The sequence below is a fragment of the Protopterus annectens genome, chromosome 5.part1 (assembly GCF_019279795.1).
Source record: "Protopterus annectens isolate FY-2018-M chromosome 5.part1, PAN1.0, whole genome shotgun sequence".
In the NCBI taxonomy this organism is placed as follows: Eukaryota; Metazoa; Chordata; order Ceratodontiformes; family Protopteridae; genus Protopterus; species Protopterus annectens.
This window is the reverse complement of record NC_056736.1, coordinates 371,439,996-371,452,123: the sequence shown is the minus strand read 5'-3', so window position 1 is coordinate 371,452,123 and position 12,128 is coordinate 371,439,996. Positions and strand designations below refer to the sequence as shown.

Sequence of the window (12,128 nt, the reverse complement as noted above, 5' to 3'; positions counted from 1 at the left end):
CGATCCCAGTCTACATGTGCTGCCTTTCAAGCCAGAGCTCCAATTGACAGTATTTTTGCAGCAGCCGCTTGGGCTACCCCTCATACTTTTATCATTCATTACAAATTGGACCTGATCTCAAGGGGTAGAGCCTCCTTTGGTTCTACGGTACTCAGGAGTATTTTCCCCTGAGCCACCCAGGAATAAGGTGTCCCATATGTAAGAATGAAGGCAAGATAGGACTACAGAACATAAAGAAGTTATGTACTCACCATAACGTTCCATGTTTGTAGTCCATCTCGCCCTTTATTCTTATGAGCCCACCCACCTACCCCCCATCCTGAAACTATCTGGAACAGGGTAGTGCTACCTTGGTAGGGTGGAGACCTTTCATTATTGTTCTTTCTGGATTATCTTAGTTTTTTGTCTATCTATAGTTTAGCAGCAAACAAGATCTGGGGATTGTACTAGTGCACTATGGGATACCTACTTAGCCACGAGCCAACTAAGAGACTTTGAGCTTTGTAATAGGCCGAGTCGGAGCTGAGGATTGGCTCTAAACCCATATGTAAGAATGAGGGGCAAGATGGACTACAAACATGGAACGTTATGGTGAGTAACATAATTTCTTTTTCTTTTAACTTTGTGATATAGAGTAGTCTGCTCTTATCTGCCTCCTGTTTTGCACATCTCTGATTTTTCCTCATATCTCTGCCCTTCACTGTCCTTGAGCAGGTCATTTGCAGGACAAATGAGATTCACATTTACTCGTAGCTGGCTGACTGTTTCATTCAGGCAAACTCCCAAGAAGGGATGCATAAGGCCTTGAAATGTACCCTGACCTGCTTCAGAGACCCAGCTCTTGCCATCAACCTGAAGAAGCCCAGCCTTACTTTAGTGAAGAGCCTAGTTTTTCTAGGGATGCTCTTGAGCACAGACTTTAAGAGAGTCTTCTTCCCAGAGAACAAGATACTCTGTCTGACTCTATTAATGCAGAATGTCCTGGAAGAGATTGTGATATCAGTGAGGGAATTTCTTAGATTCTACCCCCCCCCCCCCCAGGAAGAAGATGTTGTGGTGAAAAGGGCAGCTTCAGCTCAAACTGGGAATGTCTCAGTCCACACAGAGCCTAACAATGGACTCCTTTGATTTAGCTTGGGGTGCAGAATTGGGAGCACTTCAGGTGCAGGGCATATGGAAACGGAATGTGATTTAAAAAAAAATAAAATAAAAAAAATAAACTGTGAAGGAAATGATGGCTGTAGTCCTGGGACTGAAGACCATCAGACAGATTTGAGAAAAGGAGTCTTCCAAAGTCGCTCCATCAGTACCAGTGATGTTGTACATAAACAGGCAGGGAAGCGCTTGCTCTTACATACAGTGCAGACTGATAATGCAAGTTTGGGAGATTGCCCAAGCGGTGGGCATGACTCTGAGAAGCCTACACCCCTTTTCAAAGAAACTTTGTGGTAGACTAGCAGAGATAATCACAGACATGCCCAAATGAATGATATTAAACAATGATACATTGTGGATTTCAGAAGAATTTAGCTTTGACCATAGAACAAACAACTGAGAAAGTTCTGCTACAGATCTTCAAATCTAGACTAGTGGAATATAAATGGTTTCTCCCTCAAATGGACAGGTCTGTCTCTATACTCTTCTTCCTACACACCTTCTCCCTACTGTATTACCAAAGATCAAGGGAGACAGACCAAAAGCTATTGTCACCCCTCCTTTTGACTTTGGCAGCACAGTCTCTTCCTCCTGCACAATCTTCGAAGGAGGAAGTGGAAAGTGTCGTTTTACCATGTGGATCTCCTCTTCCCATAAAAAGAGACCATTTTGCACTTTGAACTGGACACTTAATGCTGACAGCTTGTATGATTTCACCACAGCATTCCTTAGAGGGGTCAGCACCCAGTCGGTCTTAAAAGCAGCCATAGTACACACTTTATCAAAACTAGGTCAGGATTTGTGTCTGCCATACTGCAGGGCGTGCTGTCCTGAATTTCTTCTTTGCTGCTAAACACATTCTCAGTCTTTTCTGGGAATCCTCTCACTAAGGATAACTGCAACAGTGAATAGTGCAAAGAATATAGTACACTTGTTTTAGGAGTGTGCCTTACATGTAGATGTTTATGTACATTGACAGTTGTAGTCCATGTTCCTGGCTGTCTTCCCATCTACCCTTTTTTCTTTGACGTGATGGGGGTGGGTACCCTTTTGTGTCCCTTCACCTTCATCTTCCCTCTCATCTCCCTAAAAAGCCCAGCTTCCCTCTTTGGCAGTGTAGTAATAATATACCAAATTCCTTTCCTTGCTGCCTAGCACTCTCTGCATGCTTGCTCTGGGGAATATTCTCAGTAACTGATGGCAGTAAAGCATATAATGAAAATAGTACAGTTGAGTTAGGAACTTGAAATAAATTTGGATGTCAAGAGTGCTTTCACTGTTGCAGTCCTTGTTCTTTCCCAACTTCCCCTTTAATTTTTTCTTTGGCCTGAGCTTGGGGTGGGTACCCATTTATTACCTTTTACCACTCTTTAAACTCTCTACCAGGCCCCTACCTGTTTCTCCTTGGCAGCCTTCCTGGAGAGAGAAATTAGAAACCTTGTAGTATGGAACTGGCATAGCATGGGCGGTGCTCATCTTGATCCACTTAGGTTCTGGTACTGGGGTCTTTTCTGCTGCAGTTGTCAGGGCAAAAAATATCTGAAAGTAGTGTCGACCGATGCTTCTTACACCACTGATGTCCTTGTGTGATAGAGGAAGGGAGCCAGAAGAATCTTTGGGGAAGGCACAGCTCTGGACGTTGGTCTAGCTGTTAGTCACTATTAGTCATCAGCTGTGGGACAGCATGCCTACAAGTAACTGTGCTTTGAACATCTATATTTTTGGTAAGCTAACACAACTACTTTCTTCCGGTTTACTTTCAGGGACAATTTTCTATTCCAGTAACAGTAGGAGGTTGCATCCCAGTCTTGTTTCTTGTCCCATGGGTTTGAAGCTGAGGTGTTGATTCCTTATAGCAAATTAGTTTTAGCAAATGTTTTATAGGAAACTACAAAGCTTAAAAGGAAGTCATATGTCACTAAATAGAAAATATTTACTGAGAGGTGTTTGGCTTGTAATTTAAGTTCTTCAAATACTGGTCTTAAAGTTACTGATTATCAGCCTGATTTGCTTTTTGAGGAGTTTGCTTTCTAGTCTACTAAACTGCAGTGTAATTTGGGTTGCTATATGATAAAGATGCAGTTTAGGAGTGCTCGTTCTAATCCTTCTAAAAATCTGTTCCTAATGGGAACATCATTTTTTGTTAAAAATGACAAAACTTCCACAGAGTCTACTTTCTTTGACTTCTTTGAAGTTCTTATCTTGCTTGAAAGTCATATTTGTTACTTAATGTTCTAGAGTTGCAAAACCTTAAACAGAGTTTCACAAAGATAGGGTGGCTTTAGCTACCAACCCTGTTTGTCTGAAGTTTTATTTACATGATGCTAAATTAGAATATCAAGTTTTATTTATTTTGTTGTCATCTGAAAAAAAAAAGAATTTTTTTTTTATACCTTGGAGTCCTAGCAGACAGTTTTATTTCTCCAGGAGGAGTTTAGAAAGTTTTACTAACTTTTTGTTCCATTTCTGTCGAACATATTAGGATCATGGTAAGAATGCAGACCATTACAAACTGGATTGATGGCTGTTTAGTTTTTTGCTTTGATTCGATTAGTGAATTGACAGGGTCATTTTCAGAAGTGAGAGACCTGGTTTTAAGTTCCGATTCTGTAAAATAAACTGTGATTCAAAAAATGTGGAACACATTTTTATGCATTGAAATTGGTCCTGTACTAATCCACTCACCCTGTTAACAATATATATGAGATTACTTTACATTGGAACCCTGGGAATACTCTGAGATGCAATATCCAAGTGCTGCATATGTTACTGTCCTCTTCTACTTATCAAGTTACAAACACAGGCACACGTACAGAAAAAGCCTCTGCTTAAGCACTATTGGGACTGCTGCTTTCCTTTCACTTCTATTAGGTCTTTCTCTGTTTGTGGGGTGTGTGTGTGTGTGTGTGTGTGTGTGTGTGTGTGTGTGTGTGTGTGTGTGTGTGTGTGTGTGTGTGTGTGTGTGTGTGTGTGTGTGTGTGTTTATAATTTGATGTGTCCCTATGCTTGGGGGTTCCCTAGGTAAAAGGGGAAATAAACTCTTTATGGGGAAAATTCAGCACCTAACTGCTCAGTGGATTTTGATTGAACAACAGTACAATATGCTAGATTTCTTAGCTCTCATTTGTGATTCAAAGCCAATATTTTCCTTTCTTTTCTATTCCTCATTTGCTGTTGTAGTTTTGTTATTTTGAGGCCGACAGTGACAATCCCTAGAATTTCAACAGTTACTCATATTGACTCATTACCCACGATGTTCCATTCTGCAAGGGACAGTGTGCTATTTTTTTTATTTTGTGAGCACTTTTATTGATTGGAGTCTAAGAGGCACTGATCTGGTGTGTGTGGTCATGCTTTTGGTAAGCATTACAAATTAGAATTCATTTTTAAAGCTTGATGTTGGTTTGCTAATGCAGTCGCCTAAAGGATGTTAGCTGGTTCTTCTACAGGGCATTTAGATTCATAATTTGTTATCATTCCCATATGTGTTTGAAACCATAAAGCCAAAGATGGTGCAATGTAGTGCAATTGTATGTGCTACTCTCTCTCTTTAATGTAGATAATTGAATCACCCGTGTCTTCACAGTTTGCATACCCTTCCCACTCTGTCATGATTTCTTTCATTCTCTGTTTCCTTACCAGTGTGTGTTGCTAGTCTTGGTGCCTTATTGAGCTATGGATTTTTTCTTTAGTGTGAATGGTGATGAAAACATTTTGCAGCCTTATTTAACCCCTTGCATAAAAGGGCAGTGTAGTCAAAAATTAAAGTGAAGCCTGAAAATGAGCGTCCTCTAACTCACTGGACTCTTTAATACTTGTATCTGAATGTTTTGGTAACAGTTGGTGTCCCCTATATGACGGTATAACATTATTGCCTAAGAGAGTAATGTGCTTACTTTGTATGGGGCGATTAGTAACGAGTGATGCTGCTTTAGTGGAACCAGGATTTGGGGAGGTCATTTAATGTTTGCTATATTTAGAAAATTTACTTTTTTTTTTTTTTTTTTTGGTGTGTTACCATCAGCCATGCCCGACAGTCCCCTCTGAACCCAGAAAACTTTTGCCCTCTGGAGTAGTGCTACCTTTGAGAAGGAGAGAACAAGGGAATAGAACGCCCATGTAACACAGGCTCAGACAGGGAAATCAACTGTCCGTGTATGGTATTATCCTTGATGAAGCTGGATTTTTGTATTCTCTGCCTGTATACAACTGTCGCCGTATTGGCCTGCAAAACATTGTTGTGCCCACCACATCAAAGTCACAGTATTTCTGTTTCTGCTTACTAGATATGCTGAGATGGAGTAATAAGGATTATCGAGCTCATGTTTTAGTTCTTGTGCATGTGGAGCACACTTCAGAGGCCTTCTTGTCCCCAGGGGATGCATGTGTAGCAGGACAAAGCAGATGCTGTTGTCCTGTCAGCAAGGGTGAGCTGACTTCAGCAACTCTGTCTCATCCCCTTTCTGCCAGTTCAACTGCCTATGCCTTTATAGAAGCACACTGAGGCTTTATCACAGTGTGCTGTAGAACCAGTACTTTTATACACAAATTTGACTCTGATGTGTACTTTGCCACAAAGCCTGGGCTGTCTTTTTCTGAGTGGCAATAACTAATTCAGCTAGCGTCCCAGGGGCTTCACTGTTGAACTCCTTAGGGAGGTATTTTGCTTGGGAAAAATCAAAACAAGAACTACACTCTAAAGGTGGGCTTTGAATTGTATTTGTCTTCACTTTTTAGTCAACTGTTGTGAGTACTTGCGTAAATGTCCTTTACAGAATTCTCTGCTATTTCAATAATTAAAAAGAAATGTTTATTGGTGATTAACTGCAAATTGGAAAGAAAAATGCAGAAGTAAATGGACTAGTCATTGCAGAAGGTAATACAACATACAACTATTTAGAGCTGCATTTGTTGTAACTAAACCACAGTTTTGTTCCCTAACAAAATGTTAGGACTTTGTAGGTATATGGTCTAGTTGTTAACACTTCAGCTTTGGAATTAAGTGGTTGTTTCAGATTTGCAGGTTTACAGTGTATCACTGAGAAGGTGTTTTACTTAATGTTTGTACAGTACACCAAGCTGTTTAAATTAAAATTCCAGGAGAAAATAATCAGTGGTTTGTTTAATAATGTACTGCCTTATTCAGGTTCAAACATGGAAACATTTTTTTGAGCTGTGTTTTGTAATGCGCAGCACTTTTCTATTAAGGTCCATGTTTCATATTTGCTTCACTTCCTCCCATAGTTTTTGAGGGAAGACCTAAATTATCATGACCCAACTGCGAAACACACTACATTCCATGGAGGTGACAAGCTAATCAGTGTGGAGGACCTGTGGAAGTCCTGGAAAGTTTCAGAAGGTAGGATCTGATGTTAGCAGTGTGTCTTCCAGTAAAAGATAAAATAATGTTATTGTTTCTTCCTAAGTTAATTCATCCACTTGGTGAAGCCAGCTTTTCAAAAAATTGTTATGCAACGAATGAGTACAGGCAAGTATGTTGAGTTTTTGAGAGTATATAGGTGTTCATGAAACTGATTTATTTCAAGCTTGGGGAGGCAGTTGTAGCATAAAGTGGAAAGTCTTAGCAACTCAACAGTCTAAACATTTGACCAGTAATGATAGGAAAAAAAATTAAGAAATTGTACATTTGAAATGCATTCTAAGTTTGGTTGAGAGGTAGTTTGGTCGATTAGACAGATAGTCGACAAGTGTGCGAGATCGACAGTCCCTTGATTGGGGAATATTCCCTTTCCCCAGCGACTGTGCGATCTAGGAGTTAGTATATATAATTAGCAGGGAGGCTTGCAAAAAACAATGTTTTAAAGTTGCTTGCGACAAGGTTCTTCCTGAGCATGTACGTACTAAGTAGTAGAAATTTCAGATGTGAAGTTGTTAAATCTCGCCATTTATTCTCACTGATGGGTTCGGAGCCAATCCTCAGCTCCGACACGGACGATAGCAAAGCTCAAGGTTTGCCAGTAGCTCGAGACCAAGCCCCTTATCCCACAATGCACTGCTGGAATTACCTCAGATCTAGTTTGCCGCGGCAAGAGAGATCTCGGTGATCCAGTCAGCTCAGACTATTTTTTGCTAAATCGCAAGTTTAAAAAACTTTCTTCTACTTCTTTTTGAGAGATTATTCTTATTTAGTGTGTGTGTGTTTCTTGTTAAAATAATATAGTTTTAAGTAGGTTAGATTGTAGAGATAGTGCCCTGTGTCGGCTTAGTTTTTCTTAGTGTTGGGCCCTTTCTTAGCCCTATTTAGTTTTAACAATTTTATACTTGTTATTACTATTTTTTTTAGTGTGGGCATAGTTAGCCCTGTATTGAACCTATACAGGTTAATTTTGTGGTGTGTCTGTTTATAACATGTCTGATAAGAGGGAAAAGTCTCACCCCAAATCGGGGTTTAAGAAATGTCCAGGCTGTGGACAGAAAATGTCTGTCATGGACGGACATGGCCAGTGTGTTTACTGTCTGGGGGCTAAACACCTCCAAGTCTCTTGCAGTATTTGACACTCTTTTTCATCAAGGGTTCTCTTAGAGAGAAGAAGAAAACTTATTGATAGGGGGTTGCTGCAGTATACTTTCTCTGAGGTGTTGGGTAGCCAGGAAGGTGCCAGCACTTCTTCTAAATCTTCAGATTCAAACTAACCAAGAAGGCAAAAAAATCAGAGGGTACAGGGTCATCGGTTCCACAGTCCTCGGAACCGAGTGCCCCTTTGGTTCGGAGCCTGCTCCCAGTCTTGGAGCCGGTCTCTGAGGTTCTCTCATCTCCTCTACTCCAGTCAGCACCTTTGGTGCATTCTTCGAAGTCTTCGGTCAGCCTCTCTGATATGGCTATGGATCGGCTAGTGCAGACGCTTCTACGGGCATCAGGACTTGCTAAATTGTCGGCCCCGACCATTTCGTCGGAGCCGAAGACCATTGAACCGGACTTGACTACTTCTCCTCCGAGCCGTACTGGACTCTCGGAGCCGAAGGAGCCCGTACCGATAGTTGTCGAACCTATGGAACCGAGACTCGCACCGATTGTTATCGGTTCCATCTACTCTGACGTCCTCCGCGCCGACCGAGGACGCTAGGAGCCAACACTCTCCTGTCATGTCCGTGGAGAATAGTCGGACTGATTTGTCGGTGCCAACTCTCTTCCTCTCGGGGCTTCGGCTTGGATGAGCTTGGCTCCTACCTCGGGCTCGGAGCCCATGGTTTCGATGCGGGAGGATCGGATGGTCCTTCCGGATCAGTCTACCCCTTCTCGTCGGAGCCATGGTGCTTTCGATGCCATGAGGAGAGTCCTGTCTCCTAAGACATTGTTGGCATCAGTTCGGGCTTCCTTCTCCCCTCAAGCTCCTGTGTCCGCTTCTACGTCTACCGGTCCCCTTAAGCGTAGAGACCCTGAGCCTCAAGTAGCCCCACAGGGCGGGCATCCCCTGCTCTTCCAAGACCTCCCCAGATCTCCCCACTGAGGGGGTACCCAGGAAGAGACTGTGCAAGAGGAGGCACTTAGACTCCCCACAGGAGTCTTTGACATCCGACACTGACTTGGATGAGTCAGAAGGGTCCCCTCGATCCCCCTCTGAGGATATCTCCTTTGTGGAGATATTAGAGATCCTTATTCAGAGGGGTGATTGGCAGTCCAAAACCCCTACTGATTGAGTCAGTGCTCTTGAAGGCTTTTGGGTCTCAACTTTCCACTTCTTGGGTGTCTCCGCCTTGCGACGAGCTCATGGAGCTGATCTCTCGTAAGGCATGAGAGTCACCGGAGGCCATGGAATCTGTCCATCGGGAGCCGAATAAGTTCATCTCTGCCCCAGTGGGCAAAGCCTTTTTGACCAAAGGAGTGCCTGTTGATGCCATGGTGGTAGCTGCAGCCACCAAAAAGGAAGTGTCTGAAACATCCGCATCTGTCCATCCTCCTAACAGAAATTCTAGGATCATGGATAGATATGGGAAACGCATGTTTTGTTCAGCGACTTTTTCTCTGCGATCGCTGAACTATTTAACCCATTTTACGAGATTGCAAAGAGATCTCCTGAAAGAGCTAGGAAATGCTCTCCAGGGTATGGTAGCTGCAGAGGTTGCCGACAAAGTCAACACACAGCTCGCTATCCTAAACTCTGTTGTGAACTCGTCCATGTGTCTTGTATCTTATGCAGCTGATGGTTCGAGTAGAGCCGCTAGTTCAGGCATTGCTCTGTGGAGATCAGCCTGGATGCATCTCTGTTCCTTTGCGCAGCCCTTTAAGTCTTCCTTTATCAACACCCCATTTGATGGCTCATTACTGTTTGGGCCAAAAGTAAAGGAAACTTTAACCAGGTGTGAGCAGGAAGGCAAGACCCTATCTGCCATTGGAGTCGGATTTTCTACCCCTACTCAGCCTTATCCCAAGGGTCCTAGGGGTGGGAAAATGTGGTTCCGAAAGCACAGGGAGCCTTTCAGGATGCACGTGGAGAAACCCCCTCTAGAGGCAGAGGAGGGGTTATAACAGAAGACGCTGCCTGCGCTGCAGAGGGGTTTCGCAACAACAGGTTGACAGAGGCCCTACCAGCACTCCTGAAAGGAGGTCCGGCTCTGGAGGCAGTCTGGGGTCGCTTGTCTTTGTACCCAGAAGCCTGACTTACCATAACATCAGATACATGGGTACAAAGCATCATTTCCAGACGATATTTCATACCGTTCTCTTCCCCTCCTACTCCTGTAAACAGAAACCCAGATGTTCCACCCAGTCTCAGGGAACAAGCAATCGTAGAGGTCCAAAAATTGCTAGGAAAAAGAGTCATCCAACCAGTCCCAGCAGACCAAATTGGATTCGGAACTTACTCAAGATTCTTTTTGGTACCAAAGAAAACAGGGGACTGGAGACCTATCTTGGACCTCAGCAGACTCAACCAATTTGTAAAGAAAGAGAAGTTCTGAATTGTCACACTTCAGTCCATTCTTTCCTTCCTAGGAAAAGGTGATTGGATGTGCTCCATAGATCTCAAGGACGTGTACTATCACATAAAGATGAACAGATGCTCAGGGGTCACTTGCATTTTTGGCTGGGAGCCAATCATTACCAGTTTCGAGTCCTGCCCTTTGGTCTCGCTACAACCCCCAGGGTGTTCACCAAATGCATGGCAGTGATCATGGCTCACCTGAGGCGTCTAGGATTCCAGGTGTTTCCATACCTAGACGATTGACTCCTCACTGGCATCAGTTGACTCTGGCAACACAATATACTCTGACACTCTGCCATCAATTAGGCATTACAATCAACTTCGAAAAGTCTGTCTTATTGCCATTGCAGCATACCATTTTTTTAGGAGCAGAGTTAGATACCTCAACCACCACTCTGTCTTCCAATCGAACGAGTCTCACTTCTTCACCAACACGTCATCTCACTGGTGTCAAAGAACAAAGCTACAGCAGCAGAGGTCTTGAAGGTGCTAGGTTTGATGGCGACAGCAATCCTGGCTGTACCACTCGCAAGGATGCATATGCGAATCCTTCAATGGCTCCTTTTCGCTCAGTGGTCTTACCAAAAGCTACCGATGCACCACATGATTCTCATCACAGATTCTTGCGAAAGAGACCTTCGGTGGTGGTTGATGACTTTTCATGTTACAATCGGAAGACCCTTTGTCCCCCCCAGTAGCCACTGTGATCACAGATGCTTCCCTGATGGGGGGGGGGGGGCATTTTCAGGGAAAGACTACGCAAGGCACATGGACGGATCAAGAGTCGCATCTGCATATCAATGTTCTGGAGTTGAGAGCGGTACTTCTGGCGTTGCAGTACTTTCAGCACTCTCTTCCTCTAGGGACAATTGCAATTCAGACGGACAGCATGTTAGTGGTCTGGTACTTGAACAAGCAAGGTGGAACCAAGTCTTACCCCCTTTGTCGAGAAGCCCTCAGGGTATGGCAATGGGCTGTGTTGTCCCACCGTTTTGTGATAGCAACGCACATCCCGGAGAAATCCAACGTGATAGTGGACAAGCTAACCAACGAGTTGTGGATTTGATTTTCCGCAAATGGGGCCAGCCTTGCTGCGACCTCTTTGCCAGTCACATCAATACCAACTGCAGAAACTACTTTGCCCTAATACCACCTCCAGGACATTCCCCAAGAGATGCAGTTGTACACGATTGGCCTCCAGGTCTCATATATGCATTCACACCTATTCCATTGATACCCAATGTTTTACAGAAAGCAAAGTCGCTGGGAAGGACAGTTATCCTCATAGCCCCCTACTGGCCATGACAGATTTAGTTCCCCTTCCTTCACCATCTACTGGAGGATCCATGGATTCCGGACCCAGTTCCTGACCTGACACACCCGTCAGGGGACCTCCGTCCTTCACTGCAGTCCCTAAAACTGACTGCTTGGCTAATCCACTTCCCCTAATTGCCAGGCTTCATTCACTCTCAGATGATACAAGACAAATCCTTTTGTCTTCTCACAAGCCATTGGCCAGGAAACTATACCGCAGTAAGTGGAACAGGTTCTCAATTTGGGCCAATATACAGAAAATCGACCCTTTCCGAGCTTCTCTATCATCCATTTTAGAATTTTTGACAAAGATTTTTAAAGAAGGAACAGCAGCTGCCACAGTTCGAGTCCAGTTAGCCGCCATATCAAATTTCCACCTTGGATTCGATGGGTTGAATGTTATGGGCCATAAGTTATCTAAGGCTTTTCTTAAAGGTGCTTTTCACATGAGACCTCCTGTCAGAATGCCTTATTCTCCCTGGAATTTGAAATTATGCTGTCTCAAATTATCCCCCCACCCCCCTTCGAACCAGCATCTTCTTGTGATCTGAAATATTTGTCCTGGAAGACTATATTTCTGGTAGCCATTACTTCTGCCCACAGAGTGTCAGAACTTCAAGCATCATCTGTCAGGCCTCCTTACATAATTTTCCATGATGATAGAGTATCTCTCAGAACAAACCCCTCCTTTTTGCCTAAAGTCTGTACTGAATCCAA

The 12,128-nt window shown here is 43.5% G+C and overlaps 1 protein-coding gene across 4 annotated transcripts in view; it reads left to right on the top strand.

Moving 5' to 3' along the window:
• Positions 1-12,128, top strand: part of STIM1 (stromal interaction molecule 1) — a 2,200,738-nt gene that overhangs the window by 377,419 nt on the left and 1,811,191 nt on the right. For all 4 annotated transcript variants that reach the window (XM_044073040.1, XM_044073041.1, XM_044073042.1 and 1 more), the window contains exon 3: positions 6,400-6,514. In XM_044073040.1, the coding sequence (XP_043928975.1) occupies positions 6,400-6,514 (115 nt within the window). The remainder of the gene's footprint in view (positions 1-6,399; positions 6,515-12,128) is intronic.